Genomic DNA, 15611 nt, shown 5'->3' with positions numbered 1-15611 from the left:
GATTATCAATAGTCTACACAACTTCATTTTCGGTTCGATTATTTTTAGACCGATAAGAAAATAGACTTTACACAGCGAGATTGGACACAACGATAAACATTTGTTTGCCCGTGCATGCCCATCAATCTATTTAAGCAAACACTTTTATTTTTTTAAGTAGAATTGAATTTAGCGGACGGGATGACTTGCAACAAAAGAAGTTAGTTATTTAGTCCGTTTCCTTGTCCTCTTTTAGTCAACGTTCAACTTGCGAAAGGATCCCTCAATACCGAACAGCTCGTCGGATGTTTTTGGCCGTCCGGGCCGTTTAGATTCGTCCGATTTAATTTTACATTGCGCAATCAAAAAGTCACGACGATCCTCGCATTTCTTTTTCCAATATCCTGTTTTTTTTTTTAACATAAAATTATAGGGCAATCCAACAAGCCATTCCTAGTATGTTATTAACTCACCCGTTATCTCATCAAGGGACATGTTATCACCGCCGTACTCTATAGGCAATACGCTTTTAGGAACTTCCTTATAAAGGGATTCCATGTCTCCATGAAAGTGCACCTATTACAGCAAAAACGAAAAAAAACAGTCTCCTAAATCGTAAAACGTATGAATTTTGACAAACTTACCCTCTGCCTCATTTTGTCTTTCATCAGACTGCTTATCAGATTATTGATGAAGTTGAAAAGGGTTGAAGTGTGAATGTAGTTCATGCTTTTGGGACGGATCGGTGAGGCTTCCTGGTAAAGAATCTCAAGTTTCAATCATTATTCAAAAATCAACAAATGGTAATCATTACCTCCCAGCAAGGCATCAACTTCTTCATCGCCGCCATCGGCGTCCCTGTGATGTGACCCATGCTGAAGTCCGTCATGTCAACAAGAATAACCATGCCAGCAATAAACATCTGTTCGTCTTCATCTCCCAATATTTCTGATACCATAAAACCGACACGTTGAACGTCCTCAAACTATTCGTTATAATAAAAATATCGCATTAAACTCTGAAGACAAACGCGGGAATTTGTGGCGAGAAAAAGACTCACTCTACATTTAGCAGGATCGTTGACACCAGGTCGGTTTAGTAATACCTTGCGGCCAAGATGATCATACCCTGGGAGTGGAAGTATTCCGCTGTTTTATTAGGGTCAAAGATAGTCCACTTTATTTGTGCATGATCATTTCAATTTCTTGCGTAATGTTACCCCATACTAAGGATGAGTTGATTCTCGGGAGTCATCGGATCCCAATCACTAAAGTATTCAGGCAGAGCTGTTCGCAATGTCAATGTCATGTCCAACTTCTTTTTCACCTTTTCTAAACTGTATTTACATCCACGTAAATATCTCAACAGAAATTTAGCATCTATGATCAGAAATACGTTAATGAACGGGAACAAAGATAAGATTTAATTAGTAAATTACCTAACGGCATGGCCTGTAAATGAGGTTGTTTCTTGGCCCATTCGCGGAGAGCCAAAACACTTTGCGTACGCAAATGATCATCTTCCGACAGTTCCTTTTCGGCTTTCTCGATTATTTCAGGTGTCAGTGTGGTCACATAGTCAATCTTTTCAGACATTTTCACAATGCTGAGTATGCTATCAAAGAAACTGGATATTATGTAGACAATAACAGAAATTGAATATGTGGTTAGAGCGTATCAGATCACGAAAAATGCGATGTCCAAAAACACAATTATGCAGATATCCTTACCGTAATCTCAACGATCGACCTAAAAGACTGAAATGCCGAGCGAGCTTTTACAAACTGCTATCAAGATCCACATTCTATTTTTATGTCGATCGCCTCCAGACCCATAAGAACCTTAACTCTGCGGCAACGAGATAAAAAATCGTACAACAGCGCGGACTCGGCCCATCTAGCTGATTTTTGAATCGAGTCAAATAACTAAATAGGACTTTGGATAAACTATAGGTTTTTTTAATAAAGCCACATCGAGTATTTCTGCAGTGTATAAGACCGATTCCACAAACTCTACGTTCCTTTCGCCGAGCTAAATCCTGTCAAACTAAAACCAGGTTTCAATCAACATTGAGCTTGCGGAAAGATCCCTCAATGCCAAAGAGTTCGTCCGCTGTTTTGGGACGGCCGGGACGTCTGCTTTCATCCGATTTCACCTTGGACTGGGCAATAAGGAAGTCTCGACGATCCTCGCATTTCTTCTTCCAATAGGCTATTTCGTTGGACATCGATTAAATCACATCATATTCAATTGAAATCTACTAGAAATTTACTCAACTTGTTAGCTCGGCAATGGACATGTTATCACCGCCGTAGTCTTTTGGTAGAATGTTTTTAGGGATTTCCTTGTACAGGGATTCCATGTCATCTCCGTGTATGCGCAACTGAAACAAGCCATTCATTGTTAACAGTGACATTTACGTAAATTTAATTAAAATCATTACCCTCTTTTGCATCTTTTCTTTCATCATGGTGTTGATCAAGTTGTGGACCAAATTGAAGATCGATGGAGTATGAATGTAATTCATGCTTTTCGGGCGGATAGGAGCTGCGTCCTTGTGCATAATACGATAAAGATTTAAGTTTAAGTTTTTAAACACTAATCAAAAAGAGATATGTAATACTTCAAAACACGGCATTAGTTTCTTGATCATAGGTAGAGGCATCGACGTAAAATGATTCATGCCGAAATCAGACATGTCGATCAGTATGACCATTCCGGTGATAAACAGCTGTTCGTCGTCATCTCCCAACACCTCCGACACCATGAAACCTACCCTTTGGATGTGCTCAAACTGGTTGATATAAACAACAAGTTCCAGCGTTGTTTGCCTCCATAATTTAAACAATTTCTTCACAACAAAACACCTTGAATTTTGCTGGATCGTGTGCTCCGGGCCGGGCTAATAACACCTTACGTCCTAGATGATCGTACCCTGGAAGTGGAAGAGACCCTCTGGTTTTAGGGAATAATAGTTCTTACTTACCGTCGAAAATTTGATGAATTAAGGGGAGAAAACATGAAAAAGATTTACCCTAAACTAAGAATCGCCTGATTTTCAGGTAAAAGCGGATCCCATTCGCTGAAAAATTCCGGCAGAGCGGAACGCAAAGTCAGCGTCAATTCCAGTTTCTTTTTCGCCTTCTCCATGCTGTACTTGCACCCACGCAAATACTTCAACAAAAACCTCGCATCTAATAGAATACGTAGTACTGCAATTCATCAATTAAAAATAGATGAGGTTAGTTTAATGCATACCTAGAGGCATAGCTTGCAAATGAGGTTGCTTCTTGACCCATTCGCGAAGAGCCAAAACACTTTGCGTGCGCAAATGTTCATCCTCTGAAAATTCCTTCTCGGCTATTTCCAGGATCTCAGGTGTCAACGTCGTTACGTAGTCCAGTTTTTCAGACATTTCAGGTCGTTTCTTTTAATGTCCTTTGGCGCCCACTGATCTGAAAAACGTGAAACCATTTGCCATGTAATCCTGTTCCGCTAAAAGCAATAAAAATTTTAGTTTTAAAGCAGTTTCCTATTACCATAAAAGCCAGGATTGAAGTCAAGGACTAAAACAGTAAACACCATGCGAGCTGAGAAACATTATTATCTGCATGAGTTACGGCCCTAAATCACCAACTTTACCCTGATAAGGAATAATCTGGTGTACAAATGCACATCGAGATTGTTAAATCGTTACAGTATCAACATTCGCCCATGAACAAAACCCAAACCTGTACCACCTTTGCCCACATAAACGCAATCTTGTTTATAGTTGTCTCTATTTGTCAATTATAAACCTGAAGCTGAGTCGACTCGACAAGAAATAAACATTGACAATGCAATTTTTTTATCGGGAACAGCCAAACGCCAAACAAACGTAAATCGACCCACTTAAAGGAGGTTAGTGAATGTAATCCATGAAAATGTCAACACCATATGCTTATTAAAGTACGTGATTTCAGTTTTATTATAAAATTATTAGTAAATGAGGAAATTAACAGCTTATCACTTGCAAAACTTCGTCGGAAGAATAGGGAGGAATGGCTGGAATCGAAATAGTTGGCCCAGTTGTCTACCCCATCTAGAATTCTAGACACATAACATAAAAGAATGAGATCACTTCAACTATAAAAAAACAAAACAAGGTGAGGTGTCGTGAGCAAGGTGTCAAAAAATTGTGCTACAATACACGAATAAATTGAAATTAACGAATCAGGTGGCAGAAACCAGCTCCGTTTGTGCGTGATTCTAACATAAAATTAAGGTCCCGTTCCAGCCATCGGAACCCCGGGAGTTTTGCTAAGGATGACATCACCTGACTGAAGTGAACTTTTATTATTGAATGTACAAATTTACTGATTGACACGTACGCTCTAAAAGTCTGTGGTATAAAAGTGTACCAACATCCGTCCAGAAAAACAAATCAGCCCTTGACACCAAGAGCTGACCACCTTCGTCTGCTACAACACCCACGATTTCACTGCAATGTTTTCTTTGGTACGAACTATCCCATTTAATCTACTAACCAAATGATTTTAAAAATCTTGTTTCCGTCTTTAAGGTAATTTTAGGCGCTTGTTTGGCACTAGTTGCTCCTCAAAACAGCCCATCAGAAGGTAACAACTACACCCCACATATCAGAAAGATGTGTCTAAAAAATCATTTTTTCTAATCGGCCACTTTACGTTTAACAGATGTTTGCAGTTTGAATCGTGAAGTTGGAAAATGCAGGGCATCAATTCAAGCATGGTATTTCGATAAAGCGAGTGGCGAATGCAAAAGCTTTAATTACAGTGGCTGCAGCGGCAACGCAAATAATTTCAATTCGAAAGAGGCATGCGATAAACGTTGCGCAACAACCACAAGTTAATTGACAAATCCATTTTCCACTTACCTAATCCTCACATTTCAATTTGGTCCTCCTCTCCTTGCCGCAGACTCGTGTAATTTGAAAATGGACCGCGGAAAATGTAGACAATCACTGGCTGCTTGGTACTTCGACGCAGCTAGTGGCCAGTGTAAACCTTTCACCTACGGGGGATGTGGAGGAAATGCCAACAACTTCGACTCGCAAAAGAAGTGCGAAAGCAAATGTGCCCCACCTACAACGAAAGTCTCCCCCCAGCAATCGGGTAATTAACTTTTCAATCAATTTGTTGATCACATCCTTACCTTCTACTGTTTAACGTAGACGAACAGGATAACGCACTGGCAGAAATAGCACAGCCATTACTAGACGGCCTGGATAGAATTGTCCAGTACATTAAACTGCTACAAGAACGTAAGTTTAAAAAAAATTTGATTTACAGTTAGACAACTATTGAAAAAGAAAATGTTTTGCGCAATGTAAAATCATTTCAGATATGCGAAGCAAACTCAACAACGAGTCGGTCGTCGTTGATGCTGCCTAAACAATAGTGTTGCTGCGAACACTGAATGCTATCAACTCTTACACGGATTTTCTACCCCATTGACGGAATAAAAACTAAATAAACTGTTGCAAAAGTCTAGATAACGTCGTATTGCAATTCTTAATGTGGTCAGCTATTAGTAAACGATAGCTCGATCGACGAATTGAATAACTGAATACATTTAAAGTGAAAAATACAGTGGCAAATAAAACGAAGCTTCCTAAATAAACAGGGAAAGAATAGAAAACATAATAGTCTGACCCCGGTGTAGGACAAAAGCCGCTCCTACACTGTCGTATGCAGCACTATAAAGAACACTAACTTACTCTCATAGTAGGCGATGTAAAGTTAAGATTGCTCTAGGATGGTACTTTTCTGCTTGAAGTGCATACGAAATGAGCGTACGTTGTAGCGAGTACTTGCTTCTGTGTCTGCATTGCGAAAAAAAAAGCCACACCTGCTGCTACTCAGGTCAACACTCAACATCCCACCTAAAAATGAAAGGAAACTATTTTTATCAAAATTAAACACGCACGTGCGCGTCCTGAGTTCATACAGTGCGAGAAAAATAAAAGGACTTGAGTCTGCGTCATCGTGACGTCGACTTCTATTGAATTTACGCCCGTTGACACATGTCGTTTAGAAAACTCTAACATCACAGAACGACAGGAACACGCTGAAATAAAACTACTGTACCTTATAAAATACTACGTCCAAATTTTTAGTCTTTAAATGTACATTACAAACAAAAGATGCTCCATTTTCGTATAGATTTCTGATGAAATTCGAACGGAAAACGTCTCGCACAGGAGATGCACACCTTGAGACGTAGAGAACAAAAACAGCATTCTCGTGCGTGTCAGAATGTTCACTGATGAAATCATTTTATTCTACGCCTCTTTTAAAGTCGTCCCAAACCTTTCCTTTCTTACCTTTCCCTAAAACGATGCGAAGGTGAGGGGAACCTTTTGCACGTGTACCAATAACTTTCGTGTTTTTTATTAATGACCTTACCTCTTTTTTTTTAGAGGAAGGGGGCAAGAAAGGTGAGGTGAAAGATTTAGACTTTGCAACTTTATTTCGTACTAGTTCTTTAAATGGCGGCCAAAGCGAGATATGGGATAGCAGAAATCAGTTCGATTAAGAGCACAGCCATTAGAATCACAACAGATTAGAGGGTAAGGATAAATGTTCATGCAAACATATGCTCTTTTTAAATTATAGGACTTTGAACTGTCTTGTTTTGATCAAGTTGTCCTTGCAAGGAATTCATGCAAAATAGCTTGACATGCTTGACTAAATATTTTATGTTCCTTGGCCTACGCTATACGTGTATCGTATGTCTTGAAGAATTTTAAGGCCTTCTGGCCAAATAGAAAGTGTAATAGTCCATGCAATGTAAAATGGGTAGGATCAAAGCTCTGCCACGGCACCTTGCTGTAAAATCAGGGCCTGAAAACCCCAGCTAACTATTTCCAATTGCAATTTGTCTTTAAATACCGGTATCCTAGTCCGTGTAAGTTAATAACTGCGAATACGTTGCGCAATGATTTCAAAATGAAGTCGACAATCTTTTGGACCCTCATAACTTCGGTGCAAGACACATGGAGTTTTCGTTATTAAGAAAGTCCTAAATCTGCATAGGACTGTGTTATTTCGGCCTCGGTTCACATGATGAACGGAAAGGGTAATCGTACCTCAAGACGCACGTTAAATTGAGCAGAAATGTACAATCATTCCGATGTTTGGATGGACGCTGCAGTGGCACTTCATTAGCCCGTTCAGGTGACGACTTATTAAACGCTTGTACTTGTTAATTATCTTGCGTCACGTGATGTGACGTGTTTGGATTCTACACCAACAGCAAGCCATCCGCCATAAACAGGTAGGCTGCGGGAGTGGTCCTTATATAAAGACCGCAAGATTCGTCCATTTGGACGTCTCTTTTCCCATGAATCTTTGCAGCTCGGGTACTGTTCCATTTCCTCCCAAACAATAAAAAAAATTATTCTTTATGGTAAAAGAAACTTCATTGAAATTGTGATTAACTTGATTCTAAACATCTCTTTGATTACAGATGAAATTTGCATTGGCTTTTCTGTTGGGCCTTGTGGTGATCTCCAATCAACAGTTTCATCAGCAACCAACAAACGATAGGATTCTTTGGCTGTTGACTTATTACTCGCCCACCATTCGTGACTACAATTATCAACCTGTTAATTACGACGTCAGTGAAGATGTCGGACCTCCGACGTTCTTTAAACAATTAACACCTTCATCCAAAAATCCAATTCCCTCACAGGTAAAAGCTAAAATCTGCATATCCGCTGCTTTGATACAGAAATCACCTATTCGTTAATGATTTAATTTCATTATTCAGGTAAAAGAACCATTTTCGAATATCATCCAAAATTCAAAAAGTGCACAAGAAGATCAATTTCCAGACGTTGAGTTAAGAAACAAATTAGGCAACAGCCGTTATCGGCCCTCGTTTTTGCAACAACTGAAACCGCAATTCAAGCCGCGAATCGTCATTAACTTGGCCAGTCGAACCAATCTTCTCAACAAAGTGAAAACGATCACCGTTACGTTCACCTCGTCTGTGACCTTCACCAGCGTGCAATCGTGCATTCCTAGTACCGAATTTTTCCCCGGTTTGACTGCCGTAGCTTGTCGTCGAAAGCGACGTGAACATGACGAATCCCCAGATAATAAATTGGCAACACTCCAGCAGTTTGCCATCACCCCATCAAACGTACAAGCGTAAGTTGCGAAGATGCTCCAAAATGATTCCTTTGTTATCGCAATGATAATTATGTTCACAAAAATTCATAGGGTGGAGACAACAGTTCTGTCTCTGGTAGATCCAACTGCAGTCAAACCTGGAAACGATGCGATTGTTAATCAAGGAATTGTTTCTTCTAAAGATGAAGACACTCTGGATGGATGGCCGAGCGTAACGCTAAATCCGTTGGGGTACTCTAGAGGTGAAAGATTCTTCTTCCATCTTGTGACGACGACGACAGCCATCAGCTACACGTTCCTGTCGACGACAGTCACGAAAACAGTTAACCTGTTGAACCCATTTTTGGGGGCAGGACAACTGGTTTGTCTTCCACAAGGTTACGCCGTCTGCCCTTTTACCGAGCCATTCTTCGGCTAACGTCAACAAGTCAACTTCAAAATTCTATTAACTTATTTGTTTATTTTGGAAGAGATTTTTGCTTGTTACATTGGTTTATTTCAACCAATCTACTTACACATTCACGCTCAACGTATTCTTATAGTATTAACGATTTCGCAATACAGTGTCTACACCGTTGATGTATCCGCAAAGAAAATATAATCAGGATGGTATTGGAATGACTTTTTTTCTCTCTTCTTACTAAACCGACATGATTTGTTATCAACACGCAAATGAGGGAATAAAGCTCGACATTTCCCGATGTTACCATTGCTTTTTAAATAGATAAACAATATCAGAGCAATAAAAACACGAGACTACCTTCACAAGCCGAATTAAAGAGAAGATCAAGAACATATAGTTAGTATTTACAAACTAACCAATCATATCCTGCAAGATGTTCAGTTTGTTTTTTGTTTTGTTTTCTAAATTCTGATTCAGTTTTCACTGGAAGAGAAAGAGCTAACTAGGGCCATTTAGAACCATTTCTTGCAAGAAATTCAGATTGATATAAAGATACGCACTAAAGTTCGATAACCTTTCTAACCAAATTTGGACCCACACAAATTCTACAAACATAGAGCACACGTGGAATATCTTTGCTGTAATACTTGCATAAAAACGTGTCCTTTCAGCATCGGCTGACACGATAAATGAAAAATGCAATCGTACCTCACGGCGTCGTTAAATTTAGCAAAAATGCATTCCACAGTGATACTTGGTTATAGCACGCTCAGGTGACGATTGATGAAACGCTTGTACCTATATTCATTATCCTACGTCACGTGACGTGCCTTGTTTGGACTCCGCACCAACAGCAGGTTGATGCAGCTGTGCTTATATAAAGATGGCAAGATTCTTCCATCTGTGCATCTCTTGCTTGACGAATTTCCTATGTTTTTATCAACGAATGTTGCTATGTTTTCAAGAAATGGAAATCAATTTTAAGACATGTGTGCTACTAAGTTGCTTGTAAAAGGCGTACTGATTGTTTTGGAAGTCCACGTCGATCAATTAGGTGTTGATGGTGCTTGTTGAAGAGCAAACCGAGAAACCTTCAGGACGGCAAATCAGGTACCCTGGTCCTTGCCCAACAACACTCAAAAGATTGACCGTTTTTGTGCTGGTTGCTGAAAAAAACGTGTAACTGACAACTGTTGTAGTTGTGATAAGGTGAAAAAACAATCTTTTCATTATCGATTGTTTCGATAGGGGCATTTCTTGCGAGCTCTGCTTCTCGTTCAGAAGGTCCTCGTCTTTGGACGAACTGATTAGTGGAAGTTCCGCGTTTCCCGTCGGCAGATTCAACGCTGAAATAACCGTCGGTTCAACTCTAGAATGAAAATACAATCTGCGCATGTTAGGTCAGCTTTTTTGTTTGTTTCAAACTTGACACAAGAAAATGTTAGTCACGTTAAACGAATATATAGGAACAATACCTGTGGTTTCAGACTATTGGAATGCTGGGCAAAGGCGAACGCACAAATTCTGCAAAGAAGAAGACACCTCAAGTCTTCGTAATTATTCACAAATCTAGGACGGAAATAGTATTATTTCAGCATCGGTTTCACTTGATAAAACGAAGAAAACGTCATTGTACCTCACGCCGCCATAAATTGGCAGAAATTTACGATCATTCTGCAACGTGTTGTGAATGTGACTGTGTGGTAGGCTTCGTTAGCACGCTCAAGTGACGACTGATGAGACGCTTTTTGCCTATTCATTATCCCACGTCAGGTGAATGTGACTTTTGTTTGGGATATCTGCAAGCGGGTCATCATCCGTCAGGAACAAGCTTGCCATACGGATGTGTACTTATATAAAGAGGGGGAGAATCCTCCATCTGGGTAGTCTATCTCTTGTTCCGAAGAATCTCTGCAGTCAGGACATCATCCACATCTCCTCTAAAATCTTCATATTTTTCTCCCCTAAGGTAGATCAAAAGCTAATTATGCACTGATTGATTTTAAATAATATTTTATAATTCCTCTTTTTAAAATTATAGATGAAATTTGCACCGATTTTGCTGCTGGGTCTTGTCGTACTCTCCAATCAGCAATTTTATCAGCAACTAACAAACGATAGGTTACTTTGGTTGTTGTCTCATTATTCACCACAGCCCTCGTTGAATAACTACAATTCCCAACAAGTTAACAATCCCGATATCAAAGATGGCAGGACTGCTACGTTTCTTAATTATTGGCCGTATTCGCCAGGAATTCCAACCTATTCACAAGTAAAGATTAAACTATACACATTGTTTCAAATCCAAAATGACCTGTTGATGAATTACTTACCTTTTAGGATAAGCAACCGTATTTGAATGCCATTGAAAATGCAAATAAAGTGGACGAAGATCAATTTCCAGACGTTCAAATGCGAGGCAAATGGGGCACGAGCCGTTATCGGCCTTCTTTTTTTGCAACAGTTGAAACCGCAATACAATCCGCGAATCGTCGTCAACTTGGCCAGTCGAACTAATCTACTGAATAAAGTGAAAACGGTTACGGTTAACTAGTACGCACAGAGTAATTAAGGATTTTGAATACATAAACAAAGGGCAGCATCTTACGCCAGTTGGCATTCTTACTTTACGTAGAAGACCCAAAGACCTGACGGAATTGAAGAAATGAAACAAAGAAAAAGTACAAGAAAGATTTGCGAAAACAAGCCCCCTCCCCCCCATTCCATCAAGTCATAAGCATTCATGGATTTCTAATGGTAAACCGACAAAGATGACGACCGTGAATAACAAAATTAGGTCTTAATGCAAAAGATATTGAACAATACAAACGCTTAAAAAAAACTCATAGCCATCGGGGGAAACAATTGACGCTTCAAACGCCAAATCGTCATTACAACAAATGGGCGGATATGTCCTTAATCATCAAAGTTCCACAAAGAAAAATTGGTAAAAGAGCCGTGAAAAATACAATTTAAACGTTAACCTTGATGAGCTATACAATGGCAAAGAACTCGACTGAATCCATATCAAATCATTTTATCGAAACACAATGGCGTAGTCTGGAGGCATTTTTAAAAGACACTTAGTCTACCAAACAATAAGAATCTGCGTGGCCATAGGAACGCAGCGTGTTGTGGACGTTACCGTGGTACTTCATTAACACGCTCAAGTGACGATAAGAGGCCTTTTGCCTATTAATTGTCCGATATCAAGTGAATGTCACTTTTGTTTGAGCTCTCCGCAAGCAGGCCTTCATCCGCAAGGAACAAGTTCGCCATACCGGATATGTGCTTATATAAAGAGGGCGATAGTCCTTCGTTTGAGCATCTCTTGTTGCGAAGAATCTCCGAAGTCAGCATACCATCCGAATCTCCTCCAGAATTATAACATTTACTTTTGTTTTTTTTCGTGAAGTACACTGAAAGCTACTTCCATTATGGTTAGATGGATTTCAAATCTTTTAACGTTTTACTTCTTTTAAAACTTACAGATGAAATTCGCGTTGATTTTGCTGTTGGGTCTTCTCGTATTCTCCAATCAACAGTTTTTTCAGCTACTAGAAAAAGAAAGGTTACTTTGGTGGTTATTTCATTACCCACCACGACCCGTATTTCATAACTACAATTACCAACCTGTTAAAAATCACGATACGGAAGATAGCAGGGCGGCCACATATATCGATCGTTGGTCACATTCGCCAGGAATTCCAGCCTATTCACAAGTAAAGATTAAACTAAAAGCATTGCTTCAAATCAGAAATGACCTGTTGATGAATTACATATACATTTTAGGATAAGCAACCGTACTTGAATGCCATGGAAAACGTAAACAATGTGAACGAAGATCAATTTCCAGATGTTCAATCACGAGGCAAACTGGGCAAAGGCCGTTTTCTGCCTTCGTTTTTTCAACGGCTGAAAGCGCAATACAATCATCCGCGAATCGTCATCAGCAAGGCCAGTCGAACTAATCTGCTGAAAAAAATGAAAACGGTTACATTCACGTTGGTGTCAACTTTGACGATCGTCACGGTGCAATCGTGCATTCCGATTAGCGAGTTTACTTCCGGTTGGGCAGGCGCGATTTGTCGTAAACGACGTGGATTTTTAGAGTCCTCAGATTCTAAATCAGAAACGAGCCAGTTTGCCATCGCTCCGTCAGGCGTACAACCGTAAGCACAAAGACATTCGATTGTTAAAAAGGTTGTTGAAAATCCTTTGAATTTGTAGAGTGGAGCAAACTGTTCTATCGTCGCCAAGAGATCCAACGGCAGCAGAAAACGGACCATTCGTAAACGATCCGGCAGTGAATCACGGCGTTATTTCTTCGAAAGATGAAGACATTCTTGATGACTTTTCGAACGTCACGCTAAAGGCGGTGGTGTATTTAAGAGAGAAAAGGTTTTTTTCCCATCTTGTGACGACGACGACATCCATCAGTTACGCATTACTGAATCTAACAGTCACGAAAACAGTTAACTTGTTGAACCCAAACCCATTTTTTCCTCCGATAGGACAGTTAGCTTGCCTTCCTCAGGGTTTTGTTGTCTGCTCTAACTTCAGTACTACACCACCACCAATACCCTCCTTCCCTTAAGGTAGACAACTAGACATGTTTTCAAAATAATATTAACCTCTTTTATATTACTTTACTAGACATCGAAATTCTGTTTTTCAACATTGTTTGTCTCGATACGTCGTCGAATCTGATTTATGCCTCCATCCTTTGGTTGAAATCTGTGCAATCATATACTTGGTTATTGTATCAGATAAAGGGAAAATCAATATACCATTCAAAAGAAAATAACTTACCAATTAGTTCCTTTAGCTTTCCCATCATATTGAAGCGATTCATTACAAAACTGCAAACGAATGAAATCCAATATTTTAACGATTATTTTTAAATCGATTGAACACTTGACCCTATAACGTAATTAAAAGGAAGGCTTAAAAAAATACCCATTATTTTTTTCGAGAAGCAAACGAAGACGTGGTGAGCTGATTATAAAGCTGATAGGCCTACAGTTCAAGAAAAACAAAACAAAGTTAGTTGAAAAAGAATATACCATCAACCGGCCAATATCCTATCAGTTATTAGTTTTTAATAACCATAGTTTAGTTTTCCGGCAGTGCAAAATGAAACTAACGCCATTTAAAGTCTCTCAAAGTATCAATTAACTTAAACAGCTGAAAGCCTTTGCTATATTCCTTTACATTTTTACCGAAATGTGTTAAAAAAATTAAGAGCGGAAGGAGTGAGAAAGAGGGATCACCTGCTGCAAATACGTAGGATAAAAAGGGTAAAAAAAAATGTGAGACGCGGATAGGTAAAAAATAATGAATGTGAACGGAAGAACCATACACAGGTTGTTGAATTCTAGCGATTCGATGACTAAGAATTCCCACTACAATTTCTCGAATCAATTTCCTGGGGAAAACACGTCTTAACGAAGAAAGAGGATTTTCTTCCAAAAGCACATTAAAATGTGCTCGTAAACACTACGTCAATGACACATAAACTAAGCTAACAACTGTAGTTGTACAAGGATTGACAGCCAGACGTTCTTGTAGAATGAACGCTGCCTCGAAGTTCATCGGCCGTCAGGAACTTTACACACAAAAAAAAAACGATAAAAAATTTTGATGACGTCGTCATCGGATTGTTAAATATTAGGCAGTTATTGCACCCTTCTACAGAGTTTGAAGAATATTGCTTTATGACTCACAAGTGAGGATCAACATGTTAAGGGAAATACGTTAATTACCTCTATCCCGTCAATTAGAGCGAATATAACTCGGTGTGCATAACAGTAAAGCATCACTGAAGAGCAGAGGGTGCTGTTGAATGCCACGGACGGTAGGATGGTATATAAGTGAAAACGTAGCTCATTCCTGGTGTAGTGCGATCCATTGACTTCCGCAGCAAAGGAAAGTAAAGTCGGGCAGCAGGATCCGAATTCTCCACACTGAGGTACTGAATTGTTTTTAAGTTAAAGTAATGGCTCTGGAGTTGGAATAACGTAATGTTTTCTTGTACAATCAGATGGAATTTACCTTCATCGTGTTATCAGCCCTTGTGGCCGTCACTGAACAGCAATTCCGTCAGCATCCAGGTGAAGGAATGTTTTGGTTGGCACCTTATTATTCACGGCAATCAGCCACAATCAATGACTATTTATCCTCCAACTACAATAACGACGAACTGGAAATGCCTTGTTTTCGTCAACTGCAAGTAGGAGAACCGAATTTTAAAAATCTTGAATTTCACATCATCACCAAAACTTGATTTTATTTTTAACTGATTCATTTTTGAAGAGGACTGATCCTGGTAGTAAAGAGGCGGACCCCAAACTAAGAAACAAAGAATTAATTCGCTATCAACCATTACCTCCGAATAACGCTCGATTTGTCGTCAATTTCTCGAGCCGAACGCATTTGTTGAATAAAGTGAACACGATCACGTTCACGATAACGTCATCCGTGACATTTACCAAAGTCCAATCATGCATTCCAAGTAACCAGTTTTTTCCAAATTTTGCTAGCGTGATATGCCGTCGTAAGCGAGCCGAAATTGTGGAATCAATCACTAATTGGAAAGACATTCAATTAGCCATCAAACCAACTTACGTACAGCCGTAAGTATTAACACTTCAGAATGTAATGTTTGTTGGGGAGGCCAATGATTTTTGATTCAACATTTCGTTCTAGAGTTGAACCGACGGTTATTTTAGCGTTGAATCTGCTGACGGAAAACGCGGAACTTCCACTAATCAGTTCGTCCAAAGACGAGGACCTTCTGAACGAGAAGCAGAGCTCGCAAGAAATGCCACTATCGAAACAATCGAGAATGAAAAGATTGTTTTTTCACCTTGTCACAACTACAACAGTTGTCAGTTACACGTTTTTTTCAGCAACCAGCACAAAAACGGTCAATCTTTTGAGTGTTGTTGGGCAAGGACCAGGGTACCTGATTTGCCGTCCTGAAGGTTTCTCGGTTTGCTCTTCAACAAGCACCATCAACACCTAATTGATCGACGTGGACTTCCAAAACAATCAGTACGCCTTTTACAAGCA

The 15611-nt window shown here is 39.5% G+C and overlaps 4 protein-coding genes and 1 pseudogene across 6 annotated transcripts; 4 read left to right on the top strand and 1 right to left on the bottom strand.

Annotated features, from left to right (window-relative positions):
• Positions 1 to 7: 7 nt before the first annotated feature.
• Positions 8 to 5004, bottom strand: LOC116921947 (annotated as a pseudogene).
• On the top strand, positions 3682 to 5488 carry LOC116921946 (inter-alpha-trypsin inhibitor). 2 transcript variants are annotated; one of them, XM_045173302.1, is made up of 8 exons: positions 3682 to 3878; positions 4008 to 4123; positions 4195 to 4475; positions 4540 to 4594; positions 4673 to 4843; positions 4916 to 5110; positions 5170 to 5259; positions 5340 to 5488. In XM_045173302.1, the coding sequence occupies exons 3-8, from the start codon at positions 4464 to 4466 to the stop codon at positions 5387 to 5389; spliced, it is 573 nt and encodes a 190-aa protein (XP_045029237.1). In that variant the 5' UTR covers positions 3682 to 3878; positions 4008 to 4123; positions 4195 to 4463; the 3' UTR covers positions 5390 to 5488. The 2 variants fall into 2 exon arrangements, with proteins under 2 accessions (XP_045029237.1, XP_032784203.2); XM_032928312.2 differs by having other exon boundaries at positions 3682 to 3926; positions 4013 to 4123.
• Positions 5489 to 6452: 964 nt separating this feature from the next.
• Positions 6453 to 8742, top strand: LOC116920940. 2 transcript variants are annotated; one of them, XM_032927115.2, is made up of 4 exons: positions 6453 to 6567; positions 7467 to 7691; positions 7770 to 8152; positions 8225 to 8742. In XM_032927115.2, exons 2-4 carry the CDS (start codon positions 7467 to 7469, stop codon positions 8550 to 8552), a joined length of 936 nt encoding a protein of 311 aa, XP_032783006.2. In that variant the 5' UTR covers positions 6453 to 6567; the 3' UTR covers positions 8553 to 8742. The 2 variants fall into 2 exon arrangements, with proteins under 2 accessions (XP_032783006.2, XP_045028867.1); XM_045172932.1 differs by lacking the exon at positions 6453 to 6567 and adding an exon at positions 7249 to 7406.
• Positions 8743 to 11749: 3007 nt separating this feature from the next.
• On the top strand, positions 11750 to 13335 carry LOC116920962. The gene is made up of 5 exons (XM_045172926.1): positions 11750 to 11889; positions 12029 to 12259; positions 12330 to 12709; positions 12768 to 13135; positions 13194 to 13335. The coding sequence occupies exons 1-4, from the start codon at positions 11755 to 11757 to the stop codon at positions 13132 to 13134; spliced, it is 1113 nt and encodes a 370-aa protein (XP_045028861.1). The 5' UTR covers positions 11750 to 11754; the 3' UTR covers position 13135; positions 13194 to 13335.
• A 1075-nt stretch (positions 13336 to 14410) lies between these two features.
• Positions 14411 to 15564, top strand: LOC116920973. Its single transcript, XM_032927164.2, has 4 exons — positions 14411 to 14508; positions 14581 to 14769; positions 14853 to 15172; positions 15246 to 15564. The coding sequence occupies exons 2-4, from the start codon at positions 14581 to 14583 to the stop codon at positions 15562 to 15564; spliced, it is 828 nt and encodes a 275-aa protein (XP_032783055.2). The 5' UTR covers positions 14411 to 14508.
• Positions 15565 to 15611: the final 47 nt, after the last annotated feature.

The sequence above is a fragment of the Daphnia magna genome, linkage group LG4 (assembly GCF_020631705.1).
Source record: "Daphnia magna isolate NIES linkage group LG4, ASM2063170v1.1, whole genome shotgun sequence".
NCBI classification, from domain to species: domain Eukaryota; kingdom Metazoa; phylum Arthropoda; class Branchiopoda; order Diplostraca; family Daphniidae; genus Daphnia; species Daphnia magna.
This window is presented reverse-complemented; position numbering and strand designations above follow the sequence as displayed.

Excerpts from the sequence above, each read along its gene's own strand:
- LOC116921946 (XM_045173302.1), top strand. Across the intron at positions 5,111-5,169 it reads AGTCTCCCCCCAGCAATCGG|ACGAACAGGATAACGCACTG; the intron begins GTAATTAACTTT and ends TGTTTAACGTAG. Across the intron at positions 5,260-5,339 it reads CATTAAACTGCTACAAGAAC|ATATGCGAAGCAAACTCAAC; the intron begins GTAAGTTTAAAA and ends AAATCATTTCAG.
- LOC116920940 (XM_045172932.1), top strand. Across the intron at positions 7,692-7,769 it reads AAAATCCAATTCCCTCACAG|GTAAAAGAACCATTTTCGAA; the intron begins GTAAAAGCTAAA and ends TTCATTATTCAG. Across the intron at positions 8,153-8,224 it reads ACCCCATCAAACGTACAAGC|GGTGGAGACAACAGTTCTGT; the intron begins GTAAGTTGCGAA and ends AAAAATTCATAG.
- LOC116920962 (XM_045172926.1), top strand. The coding sequence starts at position 11,755 with ATGTCACTTTTGTTTGAGCTCTCCGCAAGCAGGCCTTCATCCGCAAGG. Across the intron at positions 12,260-12,329 it reads GAATTCCAGCCTATTCACAA|GATAAGCAACCGTACTTGAA; the intron begins GTAAAGATTAAA and ends TATACATTTTAG. Across the intron at positions 12,710-12,767 it reads GCTCCGTCAGGCGTACAACC|AGTGGAGCAAACTGTTCTAT; the intron begins GTAAGCACAAAG and ends TTGAATTTGTAG.
- LOC116920973 (XM_032927164.2), top strand. The coding sequence starts at position 14,581 with ATGGAATTTACCTTCATCGTGTTATCAGCCCTTGTGGCCGTCACTGAA. Across the intron at positions 14,770-14,852 it reads CTTGTTTTCGTCAACTGCAA|AGGACTGATCCTGGTAGTAA; the intron begins GTAGGAGAACCG and ends TCATTTTTGAAG. Across the intron at positions 15,173-15,245 it reads AAACCAACTTACGTACAGCC|AGTTGAACCGACGGTTATTT; the intron begins GTAAGTATTAAC and ends ATTTCGTTCTAG.